General features: G+C 42.0%; 2 protein-coding genes across 3 annotated transcripts; one reads left to right on the top strand and one right to left on the bottom strand.

Annotated features, from left to right (window-relative positions):
- Window positions 1-2,412: 2,412 nt before the first annotated feature.
- On the bottom strand, window positions 2,413-8,998 carry arrdc3a (arrestin domain containing 3a). 2 transcript variants are annotated; one of them, XM_026342870.1, is made up of 8 exons: window positions 8,461-8,998; window positions 6,638-6,719; window positions 6,373-6,520; window positions 5,932-6,034; window positions 5,476-5,732; window positions 4,976-5,132; window positions 4,736-4,878; window positions 2,413-4,617 (listed from the first exon to the last, which is right to left on the bottom strand). In XM_026342870.1, the coding sequence occupies exons 1-8, from the start codon at window positions 8,738-8,740 to the stop codon at window positions 4,549-4,551; spliced, it is 1,239 nt and encodes a 412-aa protein (XP_026198655.1). In that variant the 5' UTR covers window positions 8,741-8,998; the 3' UTR covers window positions 2,413-4,548. The 2 variants fall into 2 exon arrangements, with proteins under 2 accessions (XP_026198655.1, XP_026198656.1); XM_026342871.1 differs by having other exon boundaries at window positions 6,638-6,790; window positions 8,461-8,598.
- A 1,392-nt stretch (window positions 8,999-10,390) lies between these two features.
- Window positions 10,391-13,458, top strand: arsk (arylsulfatase family, member K). The gene is made up of 8 exons (XM_026342369.1): window positions 10,391-10,578; window positions 10,733-10,862; window positions 10,945-11,104; window positions 11,262-11,544; window positions 11,657-11,828; window positions 12,176-12,400; window positions 12,573-12,782; window positions 12,880-13,458. Exons 1-8 carry the CDS (start codon window positions 10,471-10,473, stop codon window positions 13,152-13,154), a joined length of 1,563 nt encoding a protein of 520 aa, XP_026198154.1. The 5' UTR covers window positions 10,391-10,470; the 3' UTR covers window positions 13,155-13,458.
- The last annotated feature ends 1,573 nt before the right edge of the window (window positions 13,459-15,031 follow it).

The following is a 15,031-nucleotide window of genomic DNA, read 5'->3' on the forward strand; positions in this document are numbered from 1 at the left end:
CTGACAGGGCTGCTGAGTCATCACTGGCGCTGGCTCAAACCTGATAATTTGCAAAAATTCCCAGTTAAGTTCATGAGCAGTGACACGTCTGGTTTGGGTGTGCGAAGAGTTTTCCTGTCGTTACACAACATTTAATGTGGGCTGCTGCTTCACAGAGGACATGTGGACATCTGTAAAAGCTGCCAGGTTCAGTTGTGCAATACTAATGACTTTCATGCTTTTTTAGAGCGCGTTCCATGTACGTCGTTTCAGCCTGACTTGAGACACCCAGCACAGTATGTTCATTCACATCCAGCCCGATCGAAACTGCTGAGCTCATCTGTCCACACATGCTCATTGTTTGCGAGGAAATCGTTTATTATAAAACCAGCCTGACGTAAAAAGCACATTGATACACTTTGTGTGGAATTGATTGCTCATGAAACAGCACGTTGAACGGTTATAAATAGGTCACGTATGGACAGTTACCAGAGCCAGCAGCACTATTTAAAGATAAAAAAAAAGCTGCAGCCTATGCTGGTTAAATATTTACTTCAGTCTGGAATAAACAGAGAATTTCATGAAAAGGCATGGTATCTTTGTGCAAATCAGTCTTGAGTAACACGGTGAAATTACAGAACTTGATCAGCATATTTAAATATCATGCTAACACCTCCTTCACTATTGCTTTGTAGCAGGTGTCTAATCATATGCTTTGCTATATGTTGACCCGTGGCTCTTGGTCACTCGGCCTGTAGATGTGACCTCATATTAAGTTCCCCTATGAGTTCCTGGAAAGGCTCCAGAATAGTTTTTTTGTTTGTTTGTTTGTTTGTTTTTTGCAGCACACCCTGTCATAATTAACATATATTCTATCACAAAGTATAATACACGTTTACCAGCTTACCTACCGCTTTCTTACCAGCTGTTCTGTGTAAAACTCGCCCTATATTTGAGAACACAGTCTGTTTCACATTAAGAACTTTAACACTTTACTCCACCAATACAACCAAAACGAGCCCATAAGCCGAGTAAATAAATCCTGTGGCCCTTTGAGTAAGAACTATACTTCTTATGTGTATTTAAGTAACATGCATGTAGTTATCTCTCCTCTTCTGACCTGAGCAGTCCTCAGAGTTAACCCCCCAGAAACACTGGTCATGAAAACCCAATATGAACATGTAGAAACAGAGGGAAAGGAGGAATCAGTCAAGACTCCTCTGTTTTGGGGAAAATATCAAAGGTTTCAGAAGAAAAATAAAACACAAGGCAACAACAAGTATTCTGTAAGTGTTTTAAATCACCTCTGGGGGCAGTGTTGCGCTATTGTTAGAGGATAATCTGTGTCCAGCAGTGTGGCAACCTGTGTGCTTATAATCTGAAACTGTCATGACCCAAATAAAATGAATTTCTACCAGAGAAGCAGGTAATGATTAATTATATGCTGCTTCATTTTAGCACAGTTGGCTTTTTACTTGAGGGAATGGTTTGTTGTATTTCTGTCAAAGATTGACCAACTGTGCTCAGAAAGAAAAAGGTGAATAAGTGTGTACTTTCCTTCACTAACTCAAGTACATCGTTGGTGCATAAGTATAATGAAAGCTTGTAGTATATGTGGTGCACTTGTGTTCAACCTCGGAGAAAAATTCACATCACAGTCCACTGTAATTTAGAACAAAATGTTTATTCAAATCAAAAGGAAGAACTAGACAAAAGGTTAAATCATTCAGAACATAGTATATTCATAGAATATCTATACATCGTCATGATAGAGAAAAGAAAAAAGATAAAAACAAACATACAAATGGAGAATGAAGAGAATTCAGTGAGTAATATTGCACTTCGTTTCTAAAATGTTTCAGATTTCGTCTCCTACGTTCGTCTCCTCTGAACATTTTAGGTCCTGACTCGACTCAGTCAGGAGTTTAGCTTAGTTTTGACACTGGGCTACTCTGAGGCCCGAGCAAATGGACTATGGAATTGATCAACCTGAAACAAACATGTAAGCTTATTATTTTTTACAGTGTAGCTCGATTTAGTTTCCCCTAAGATAAAATGTGAACAAAGAACGGCAAACAAATCAAACCAGATAGAGCACGATGGAAGAAGCAGTTTGTCTGCTATCGCGGGTTAGTTCAATTATTCTTGGAGGGGGAGGGTGCTGGTCAACAGCTGCCACCCCCAGGCCTGAGGGTGATCACAGAGGTCAGGGAGGCTAATTCAGGAAAGTTACTTGTTAAGCTAGAAAGTAAACTATGTCAATGCCCAAAAATACATGGAAAAAAAAAATAATAATAGTAGTCAACCCTCATAAGCGTCAGAAAAATAAAGCAATCAAGAGGCCTGTCCTGTCCAGGGTGTCACTTCTTATAACACTTGCTTCTCACGGACTTTTCCTCCCCTGTTCCCTTTTTGTCCTTTTGAATAAACACGGAAATCTTAAAAGTTACAGGAACGAGAGTTAATGTAGACACGAGAAGATGAAGGGTCGCGATCAGGTCTTTTCTGTGTCAAGGCCACTAAGATAAGATCACTTTAATAATCTGCGGAAGCTGTAGCTTTAAATGCCAGCTGGATCTTAATATGCGCGTGCACACACACACACACACACAATGAATACAAAGTTGTGTCAGCTACGTCTAAAGTGTAAACTAAAAAAAAAGAAAAGAAAAGTATAAACATCCTACACAAAACTGCTCTAGTGAAAAATCCTCTAGCATAACATGGTTAGTACCAAATGTTTGTTTCCTCCAGACCTTCACCGTTGAATGCTTTTTATTTTATTTTCTTATCAAAAGTGCTGCTTTTCTTTATTTCTGACTATGTCAAACCTCTGAAGCAGCTGGTCTTTTGTGTTGAATGAGTTAGAAAACCAATGTATTACTCATGTCAACCCACTCTTACTACTACTATGACTACTAATACGACTACGACTACGACTACTACTTGTTCTGACCAGTCTGAATAGAAGTTTAGCAACGTCCCCAGCTTTTCATTTGTGCTGGGTTTGCTTCTTTAATGGAGAAGCAGTGTCATTTCTTTCTTTTTTTTTTTATAGCTAGCATTCAGGCTTCACTGGTCTGGTAAAATCTAACTTGGATGATCCGGGCAGGTGTAGCAGGACAAAAAGGGAATGTGATTCATCTCAGAAAGCTGCCTCACTTCTACAAGTATTCTCTTGTTTTGGTATTTGTTAAAAAAGACTTCATTATTTTTAACAGTGCAATTTTAAAAGAATATCTCTAACATTTTTTTCTCTTTTTTTTTTCCACAACCTTTTTGGCAAGTGAGAAAACCACCTGAGACAGTGCTTTTGGGCAGTTATGCAAGCCTAGCTTGCCCTGAGATTGGGAGTAGAGGGGCTGCAGGTAATTAGGGTGAGTCAAGTCCCTCCACATTTTAGCACCTACTGTCCCACTAATGCATACACACTTATCTCATCAGCTACAATTTGAGTGGCAAATGCTCGTCTGCAACCCTCCTAGTCTCAATCAAGAGCAAGCTCAACACAAAAAGGCTATCTGCTATGCTATGATTTGAGCTAGACACAAGAAGGGAATAACAAAACTACAGTTAAAGGAGAAAAGCCACACTAGGACCCAAGCTGAGGAGGCAACATCTAGGAGCTTCCAGATGGAGATAGTGTGCTGCAATTGTACTTAAAGTCCAGTCTAGTTAGTCTAGTCACTGATGAAACATAAGGAGAAAAAGGAAATTCTTAAATTCAGTGCATTGTTCTTGTCCTCTTGAGTCTTTAACAAAACAAAAACAAATCCTGTTCTCAGTGTTGCTTAAAGTTATGCAGATGAAAGTCTTACAAAATGACGACTGCAGTCTCATATTTTAGTCTGGTGCATTGCAAGGCTGAAACCAAACTAGTAGTGATTATTTTCACCCTAATTCTCATGACTAAACAGAGCCACACAAATCAAGTAAAGAACAAAATGTGCAAAACAAAATCCCAAATGAGGCAGGAGGACCTAATCTTTGCTCTTCTGACTGCTGAAAGCTTTCATTCAGACAGTCTGTGAGGGTTAGAACACGGTTATTTGTTCCTCTCTTCATCCTCTTTTACTTTAGGCGTTTCTGCTGAAGTCTGGACATGATTAGTCCTGCTCTTTGTGTAAGGAGCCATGTCCTTATGTGCCATGAGTACAGAAGAATCTGTAAAGAGGAGCTTGGCAGGCCTAGCCTCGGTGATTCTTCCTCGACGTCGTCAATACCATCTCACCAGGGCTCTTGCTACTAGTGGGTTTTTTTCCCCCGTGCAGACTGAAAGTGTGTTCATCTGCAGATATCCCAGCCTCAGCATGCTGACACAGGAAGGAAATGACACCCCAAGCTAGTGACTTCTGTTTCTCTCTCTAAGGGAAGGCAGGAACAGATTTGTATAACCCAACTCAACTGTGGGTATTTGTACAAGTCTTGGTTGGTTGGATAACTTATTTTTCTCTAACAACAACGCTGGCACAACGCTGTTGATGTCAAGAGAGAAACAAGCAAAGCCGAGCCTTGCAGGCAGTTCCTTTGGGTTCCCCAAGCCTTTCAGGGGAATTTCAGGGAACACTTTCAGCGTGATGGACAGGCATCAAGCCTGCGTTCCTCTGTACGGCTGGCGTGATCTGGGTGTGGATCGATCTGGAGTGAAGCACAAAACAGAAAAAGGTTTTACTTTTCGATTCAAGCAGCTCATTTGACAGAGTTCGTAACATTAGAATAAAGATGAATGTGTTGCTTTGTGGTTTTTGGTGATTACCTCAGAGTACAGAGGAGGGGGCTGGAAGCGGAACTCATGAATATAGGCAAAAAGAGGGCCGTCCAGCTCCTCGCGTGCTGATGGCACATCCAGACTGACCTGCCTCTGCTCTTCTGTTACAATTTCTGCGTAGCTTGGAGGAGCTGCAGAGGAAGAACGAGCATGTCAGCATTTTCAGGTACAATATTTCAAATATAAATTCTAATCTGAACTATGGGTACATGATCTACAGTAACATACCCTCAGGTCTCTCAGGCAGACCCATTCCCAGCCAGCTCATGCTGCACTGGCTGCTGACACTGGAGGTACGGGAGCCGAAAGGGTGGAGAGGGATGGTTCCAATGACCAGGGGCAGGTTCAGGGACAAGTTGATTGCTCCAGGTATGTCCACATACACCTGAACACAGACAGGAGGACACCAGAGCAGGTTAAAATAAGCAAGCGCCTTGGAGGTGAGCGTTCACTATGAAATCAAACAGCTGTCCTTTCGGCGCTATATGAATTGTATAGACATTCAAAGAAATGTGGGTCAGTATCCTGAGATGTGATATTTCGTAGTAAACCGATATCCTGGAAGAGATATTGATTTTTACTGATAATGGTGCTGAGTAATGTTTAAATAGAGGACAAGAGAGAAATGATGAAGGGTGTCTTTGTCAATGATCTCTGGAGAAAAGCAAAGTGGTCAGCGTGAAATTAGTCCAAATAAAAAAAGTAAAATAAAAAAAAAGTGTACTCACCATGAGCGAGTACTCCACTCTGATGATGCTGCAGTCGAGGATTGAGGGCGACACAGGTGGGATCTTCAGCATCTTTCCGTTCCATGTCTCCGTTTTGCCCGATGACAAAGACTCTCCTCGCAGGTTCGCCACCAGTTGCTTGACCTCCTTCATCTTCCCTTTGGCGTAGAAGGTCTGGGTCTGGTAGATGGCTGCCTTTGGCACCACCATGCGGGAGGAGCAGTTCTCGATCTCAGCGAAGATCTGAATGGACTCTCCTGTAGAGTTAAAGAGGGTAAAAGAAAAGTTAGATTTCAGTTTCAGTAGTCAGCTTTTTGTCCTGTGTGTAAATGATTAATCAATGCAATAATCAGCAGGCTAGAATACTACCATTAACTAATCTGGTTAAGAGACAACTAACTAATTAACTAACAAGGTTATCAGAAGCGTTTTTTTTAATCATTAACTTAATCTCACCTGGGGTGTATCCCTTCCTCTCAATTTTGGCACTTAGGGAAATAGGACCTGAGGTACAGAACCAACAACAAAGTGTCTTTTCTTTTGTGCCAGCCTGTGGTGACTGAAGACAGAGAAAGAAAAAGATGTGTTAGTTATAATTATACTTGGAGTTAGGAAAAACTGGATACATTTATAAACACCAATGTATATGTCTCCACATTTCTTCTTGTATGGTATAGTTGAAAACGCTCAAACATGTCTCTACAACCAAGGCCAGGCGAGAAAACAAATGGAAAGAAGCAGTCAGAGGTTCAAAATGAAAAATTCTTTCCTATGTTCCCCCATAATTAGGAAAATTACATCTAGAGCGAGTCGCACAAAAGTAGTGTTTTCTTTGTACAATGCCTCGGCCAGCTGAAAGGCAAAGCCAACACCGAGCGGCGTTTGAAAAGAGCTTACCAGCAATAATGGAGTGTTGATGTCAATGTGCTCGAAGACTGTAAATTCCTTCTTGGTCTTCATGGGCAAGAGCCATGGCCTGTGGAGTTCTGCCTTTACCCAGTAGCGCACACTACCGTGCTTCCCTTCAAAAGAGGTAGCCAGAGGTCTACAAGGAAGAGGGCAGGAGGGAAATGAAGGGAGAGGGGGGTCACGTCAACTGTGAGACGGCCACAGCACGCGATATTTAATCTGTGACTCTGGAGTGTGGTGTTAAGACACTCACGTCTGTGGAAGCTCGAAGCTGAATGCATACTCGTGTCTTCCTGAATGGATAGTGGTGAGTCCTTCCTCCGAGTTATCATCGTCTGAAAAACAAGGAGGACAATATTCCAAACACATGTATACCATACCTGGGTAAAATGTTCTACGAAGGCATCTGAAAGTCATACCAAAAACACAGGGTGGGGGAGACAAAAGAGAATAAACAGATTTTACTATTATATCTATCTGGTAAAAAAAAATTAAAATAAATAAATTACTGTATTGAGAGATAAGAAGAAGTTGATTGCTCGAAAAAAATAAAAAATAAAGTGTCAGAAACTGAGAGTGCAAGATTGTGCTTTTGCAGGAACAAAGAACCACATCGAGAGCCCAGTGTGGCAGATAAGAGGGAGAAATGACTGAAGCCAGCAGACGGAGAATTAAGTTGGATGAGGAAACCAGATCATCTAAAGACAAACCGGTCTCAGCAGCAAGCACTGGTTTGTTTCCCAGTTTCACCTCCTCATTGTTGTTCAGAGGGAGGGGAGGCACCTTTACACGGTGCAACCAATGTAAAGTAACACTATTACTTGTTATTTTTCTCTCTCTATATATAAGATGGTGAGTGCATTTTTGTAGACAGGCCGGGTGTGCTTGTGCCAGCTCAGCACTCCCTCCTCCTCCAGCAGCAGCAGCAGCAGCAGCAGTGAGGTAAACAAGTGCGGAGCTGTCAGTCAAACGCAGACTCCAGCAGGAGGAGACCGGCCTAAACCGGAGCGAACAGCTTCCCACAGCCGCTCCGCGCTCATTACGCATTCACTGTGCGACGCTGCAGTCACCACCACCAGCACCAGCAGCAGCCTATCTATCAGCTGCCGAGCTGCTACAACAGGGAAGTGGAGCTTTTTTTTTTTTTTTTTACCAACACCGCAGCTCCTTCACTTAAACGAAAGCCCAGTTTATAAGGAAGGTGGAAAAAAAATAAAACTCTGTTTGAGTCAGTGCGCTTTAAATAAAAGAGCGCATCAGCACACGCAGCCTTTTATTGACGATCAAAACAACTATAATGTGGATAAAATGCCCTCATTTGGTCTCTTTAACACTTGGCTACCAACAACACAATCTACACCAGCCAGGCTCGTATTGAGAGACAGCGGTAGTGGAGGGATAAAGCACCATTAGCTGTGTCTTTAAAGCTCTTCTCCTTCATGTCTTTATTACAAAGTTGCTGTCACTGTTCGCAGGAGAGTGACGTCAGCGGCCACACATGAGCACCTCAGCCAATGGCGCAGCGAGCAGGGGAGCCTGGCGCCGCCCCCTCCCCGTCCAGTTACTGAACAGGATTGAACCGCTTTGAACAATGGGTGGAAACTTAGGAGAAGCCACAAAGAAACAACATCGATGAATCCGTTTCTAACCGGGCTGCTTTGTGATCGATACAAGGTTTCACCCTGTCGCACCGTGTGGCTCAAATCGCCGCGGGGCCTCGACCGTATTTAGATAAAAACACCAGTGTCGGACACAGATGCCCGAGCTGCTGTCATTCATCCTGACACCTTGACACAAACAAGTGGGGAAGCAGCTCCGTGGAGCCAGAGTCACAAATCCCCACTTCAAAACATCGTGCATCAAGTTTTCAGAGCTCATTTAAAATGTGTCTATTATAAGCTACGGTATCAACACATTTCTTGCGTCCAGGACGACAGCATCCCCCCCCCCCCCCCCACACACACACACACAGCCAGCCTGATCCTGATCCTCAAACAGCACAAAGAGCATCTCACAGTTTCTTCTAAACTTCTTGCGTAAAAAAAAATAAATAAAAATGAATGCAAACACTCTTACCTCTCTCATGCCCGATTAAAATGTCTTTGTGATTTAGGTATTCCACTTCTTCTGTGTAGTTTTGCGTGTAGGCAGTGTTGGATCCAGCATTTCTCGACTCCGTCCAACGAACTTTTGCAAATCCTTTTGCGTGGATTTTGAGAGATTTCACGCGGATTTCTCCCGTGACTTCGATGATCACCCTCCCTGAGACGCAGTCCCCGCTGGAGAAAACGGGGACATTGCTGTCATTGAGACAGTCATAGCTTACTGTGAAGCTCTTTACCTTTCCTAGCACCATGGTGGAAAGAGGCTACTCAGACCTTGAAATAATAAAAAAAAAAGTCTATGAAAAAAAGTGATCTCATAAGAAAACGAGATGCAGCTTCTAGACACTGATCAGTATCTCTGCCCTGCAAAAAGCAGTAGGCACGATCAGTGGCTTTTTTGCAAGAAGTTCATTGAGAAGTGTGAAGGCTGAATAACAGCAATGGATGCTGTTATCATCCGCCTGTCTGCTTGTTGGTCTCCACTCAAAGACAAGGAAACCCCCGGAGCTCAGCTCACTTTAAGCGACAGGCTGTGTGAAAAACAACCTTCAGCGCATGCGCGGGGCTTCAGTGTCCCCCTCCTTCCGCCTTCTGGAACAAGGCAGAGCAGTGTGGCACCCAGCCAGATGACAAGTTTAGTCAAACAGCTGAAAGACCGCACAAAGAAACGACAGGCTGGACAGGTAAAGTGTTCAAAACGCACGAATAGACCCAAAAGGCGTCAACACAACTCCACTCATGTCCACACTTTTAATGCAGAGAGTCATACAAATCATTAGTTGGCTGATGGTGCGCGTTTATAATGTTCCCAAATGGCACATCACCACTGGATGTTACTTCCAGCCCTATGTCCAAGCAATGGTTTCTGCACATCCACCTGTGATATAATTCACACAACACGCTGCCATAAATAAATAGGCTCAATAAAAGCATCTACATCCCCAAGCAAACTGCGTCGTGTACGACGGCTGCAGCAAAGATCATGCACGATGGCTGGTGGCCGTGGAAGAGGATGAGCTGACTCTACAGAAAAGCTTCCTCTACATTCACCTGTGACAGGGTGTTGTGCTGTTGCTGTGTTAAGATTAAAAGGATCCTTGTCCAGATGGGGGTTGGGATGTCTCATTGCGGTGAACTCGCAGTGAACAGAAAAAACAAGTCAGAGGCTCAAAACGCCACCTGGTGGTCACCAAGGGCTCCTGACATCAGCTGTCCACTCACCTGTTGAACACCTGTGTAACCGGAGCAGCTCTTTCAACAAACACTTGATGGCTGCTATAAAATAAACATTTCTTTTAGTCCTAATGAGGTGCGATCAGTCACAAGGCTCCTGTCATTCAGCAGTAGTATTTGCATATAGTGTGCATTATATTACAGGAAGGGGATATTCCTCTAACATCTGTCTGTATTCTGTAAAGACAACATCAGCGCCACAAATGACACCTGATCAAACTTGGATGTTATTTGATAAACTCATCACTAAGTCAATTTAAAGTATTGTGAGTCATATTTCACGTTACATCCACAATTATACAGTTTGATCTCACTATGTATTGTCTGATTACATATTTATGTGTCTCAAACATTGCCCTACGCCACTGTGCCTGTGTTATGCAGTCCTACTCTGTGCCAAGTTCAACTCAACAGTATTGTTTGAAAGGTGAATGTTGACCTCTAGAGTTTTCTTTATGTCATTACATGTTGAAAACGGCGCTTGACGTATTTACAGCATAGCTATTAAAACTTTCTCTCTCTCTGATTAATATTTAGAATTGGAAAATGAATGAATGCCGGTCGTGGGTGTTAGATTTTTATGTTTCTACGTTAAGTTGATTTGATTATTGAACTTAAACAAAAAAAGAAGAACTCTTATTTTGAAGGTCCAGCCTGGACTTGGAGGCACAGAGGAACTTTTCTCTGTTGTATTTCAGCTCTTCACAAACCCGTTCTTGTACCACAACAAATCACCTGTAGCTCTGCCATGGATACTTTAGCGTTGGCTTTGATTTTCCTGTTTCAATTTAATGGTCAAAGTTCGTGCCAAGAGGGGACCAGACCCAACATTGTGATGGTGATGAGCGATGCATTTGTAAGTACGAACTGAGTTCAGGTGTGTTGCTTTAGAAGTGCTGAATAACACTTTTTGCTTTTGTTTATTAACAAACAAAACATAACATTTAAGGTTTATTCCACTATGTGTCTGAGTGGATTGAAGCAAAAGGTTACATCTCTTGTTTCTGAAGGATGGACGACTGACTTTTGATCCTGGCAGCAAGGTTGTGCAGCTGCCATATATAAACTACCTCAGGGAGCTGGGCTCCACCTTCCTCGATGCCTACACCAATTCTCCCATCTGCTGCCCCTCAAGAGCTGGTTAGTGACTGCTTAAGGATGTGTGTGGCGATTAACATGATCATAAAGGTGGAATAATAAATGCATTCGTCTTTGTTCACAGCCATGTGGAGTGGTCAGTTTGTGCATCTCAGTCAGTCATGGAACAACTTCAAGTGCCTTGATGGCAACGTAACAACATGGATGGATTTGCTGGAGGCGAATGGCTATTTTACCAAGATGATGGGAAAGCTGGACTACACATCAGGAAGCCACTCTGTCAGGTAGAGGCTGAATACAGGCTAAGTGAACAGACTGTTTCCAGATCCGTGTGAATCACGGTTGGGTTATTTGCCGTCATGATTTTGTTTCCACTTCCCTGTTTTTGTGTCTCTGGCTGCATCTTGTTTGTGTGTGTGTGCGTTTATCCATCGTCTGCAGTAATCGAGTTGAGGCCTGGACGCGGGATGTTCAGTTCCTGTTGCGCCAGGAGGGCCGCCCGGTTACACAACTTGTGGGGAACATGTCAACAGTGAGAATCATGAGAAAAGACTGGGAAAACACAGACAAGGCTGCACGCTGGCTCCGTCAGAGAGCTGCATCCTCGCACAAGCCCTTTGCTCTTTATCTTGGTCTTAATTTACCTCATCCCTATAAAACAGAGTCCTTGGGCCCTACTGCAGGAGGGTCAACCTTCCTTACTTCACCATATTGGCTTGAAAAGGCATGCAGAACAAAATCATTGAATTTTAAATACTCTGTTGTTACAGAGTGTTGTTGTTTGTCTTAACAGAAATTACTTACTAATTATCTTAATTATTTTTCTATACACACAGGTGTCTTCTGACCTCATCTCCGTTCCTAAATGGCTGCCTGTGGCGGACATGCACCCCGTTGACTACTACTCCACGTACACTAAAAACTGTAGTGGTGCTTTCACTGAGGCTGAGGTTAAACGCATTCGGGCCTTCTATTATGCCATGTGTGCTGAAGCAGATGCCATGCTGGGTTAGTTCACAGCAGCAAGTAACCAGCAGAAGAATATGTGATTAGACCGCTGAGCTGGATTTTAACTCTGGACTTTTGCTGGTTTCTGTTCATATTCATAGATCCAAAATAATATATGAGTCAATGTTCTTGCATCTTGTATTGCAAATTAATAAAAATATGAGGTATTTACAATAAGTATTGCATTAAAGTAGTCCTAGAGAAAGTGTTTGTACAGCCAGTGTACCATCCTGGCTATAAAACATGGTACAACATAGCAGGCATTGGCAAGCACTGTAGCTGGGTTTTAGGTCTTCACTGTTGATTTGATGTTGATATCTGATGGACCACAACCTCTGTCTCACCAGGCCAGGTTATTTCAGCTCTGAGAGAGACTGGACTCCTTAATAACACTGTTGTGATCTTTACGGCTGACCATGGAGAGCTAGCCATGGAGCACCGGCAGTTCTATAAGATGTCGATGTTCGAAGGCAGTTCCCATGTTCCACTGCTCATCATGGGGCCTGAGATGATGTCTGGTCTGCAGGTCAAGCAGCTTGTGTCCTTGGTTGACATCTATCCCACTGTGCTGGGTAAGGATGTGTACAGAAAACAAAGTCTGTTGAAGAGTAGGAGTAGTTCAAATGTCTGTTGAGGGTAGAATATAATTATAGAAGATTATATAGAATATAATCACTACGTGAAACATCAGCTACAGTCAGTTCTCATTATATCTTACTTTCATGCTACATCTGTATTTTTCAGACATTGCTGGAATTCCAGCCGTATTAAATCTCAGTGGCCATTCACTCCTTCCCCTGCTATCAAAGTCCACCGCTTTTTCCAAGAAGGAACGACCACACTGGATATTCAGCGAATATCATGGATGTAACGTCAATGCTTCCACATACATGCTGAGAAGTGGCCGATGGAAGTACATCGCCTATGCAGATGGTGTCTCCCCACAACTTTTTGGTGAGATTTTCATTTCAAATTTGTACTTCAGTCACTCCTGCTATGCTTGTACAAAGTCCACTAACAGCCAAACTCTTTTTCTGTTCCTCTTTTTCAGACCTTAGGCTGGACAAGGAAGAACTTCACAATGTGGTTCTCAGATTCCCACATGTGCAGGCACAGCTGGACAAGTTATTGTGTAGCATTGTAGACTATCCAAAAGTATCTAAAGCTGTTCATATCTATAATAAAAAAGCATTTGGTGACTGGCGTAATAGTCTGGGAAGAAACTACAGCCTGGTCATTGCTAATCTCAGGTGGCATGTAGATTGGCAAAAAGATGCGTTAGCCAATGAGAGAGCTATTGACAAGTGGCTTTATGGCTCTTCATGAAGGTGATGCCATCTGTGGGAGCATAAGTGGGATCACAGATCAGACTTTTATTGTCCCATCTTTGACAATCAAAGAGCAATCAATAAGTTTATGTACGACTCTGGGGTTTTTATATTTATTGTGTTACAGTTTTAAGATTATATTTTGTCTCATACTTTGTCTTAACATAGACTTTAGGTGATAACTCACATCCACACACACTTTCAGTTGTCTGCATCCTGTGAACAATATTAAATGTTATCCATTATTTATTTTTCTTCACTTATCTTTGTTGTATTTTTGCTGTCACAAAGGTAGTTTATCATTCTCTGGCTACATCACCAAACTTGCAAGTGGACAAATAGAAGACTGGTAACGTAAATGAGTTTTTAGATTCTCAGTGGATATAACAAAAAAAGTGATCTTAAACTTCAGCTTTATAATGTATATATATTATGGTTGGAAAATATTCAGTTTGGGAGCTATTAGATCGACTCCAACAGCAGCTTTGCAGGTTGAACTTGAGGAAATGTCATTGGAACTGAGAAGCTACTAATTAATTATTGTGTTAATTTAGAGGGTCAGCCTCAAGATCATCCAACTTTGAATACCTTAAAATGTGTTGGTAAAAAATTAAGAGAAACATAAAAGGTTTTGGATGGATTGCTGCACAGAGGCCAGCAGGGTTGGGATTATTTAACATAATGTAAGCCTGTCTGTACCTGTATCATCTGCAGGTCCTTGGATTCTACCAGACCTGACAGTTGATTTAACATTAAAAGACAAGAAGAAGAATGATTATACAGGGACTTCACAAACAGTTGCAGACTGTCTTGACAGACATTGCTATAGCTATCTTCAGATTTATACTGATGCGTCAAAGAGTCCTGACAACAAAGTGGGAATTGTCTTTGTTATTCCAGATTTAGACGTAGGAGTTCAATCAAGAGTAAGTGACAATTTATCTGCCCATGCTGCAATTATGTTGGCAGTGGAGTGGGTTGATGTGAGACCTTTGACAACGGTAGCATGTTCAGATTCCATTTTGTCATTAATTAGTTACGTTAGATACAGTGATTCTGATAGTCGATCATATATACTAATAGAGATTCAACAAATACTGTATAGAATTCACATGATGGGTTTCTTTGTGACATTTGTGTGGGTGCCAGCACACACACCAGTCATGGGGAATGAGCGAACTGATAAACAAGAGAAAGGCGCCATAAAAACAGATAAAAATAGTAACTCAGACATCTCAGTAAAAATGAGTGAAAAAAAAATGAGAGCAATAATTACGCAGAAGATGAAAGAAAGTTGGCAGAAACTATGGAGGGTGGAAAAACTGGAAGAGGGTTATATAAGATTCAAAGGAAAGTAGGAGACCAGATATGTGAAGAACTAGGAGGGAGGAGAGGATCCAGGGAGAGATGTGGGCAGACAAGATTAAACAGTCCGTTGTTTAAAATAGGGAAGCATAGTGATGGAAACGGTGACTTGTGTGGTGAGGAAGAATCACTTACTCATGTTATGAAAGATTGTCCTAGATATGATACTGAGAGTAGGGAAGTAATTCAAAACCTTCATATAAGGAATTTGAGATGAATTGTTGTGGAGGAGCTCTGGAGATACAGAATATATGTGATTCGTACTCATATATATTCCAATATCTATTAGAGAACAAATCTATTAGAGAGAATTGAGCTTTTTCTGTCTTTTTTCTTTTTTTTTGTATTCATTTGTCATGACTCACACTACTTACCATTTGGTGGCGGTAATGCTCCAATAAGTTTTTTTTACCAACCGCCAATAAACACAATAAAGAAGGAGAAGAAGAAGAACGGGCAAGTGATTTTATTTTGAAATTTAAGTGTAGCTACTTTTCTTTCACTTCCGTG

This window comes from Anabas testudineus, chromosome 9, assembly GCF_900324465.2.
Source record: "Anabas testudineus chromosome 9, fAnaTes1.2, whole genome shotgun sequence".
NCBI lineage: Eukaryota > Metazoa > Chordata > Actinopteri > Anabantiformes > Anabantidae > Anabas > Anabas testudineus.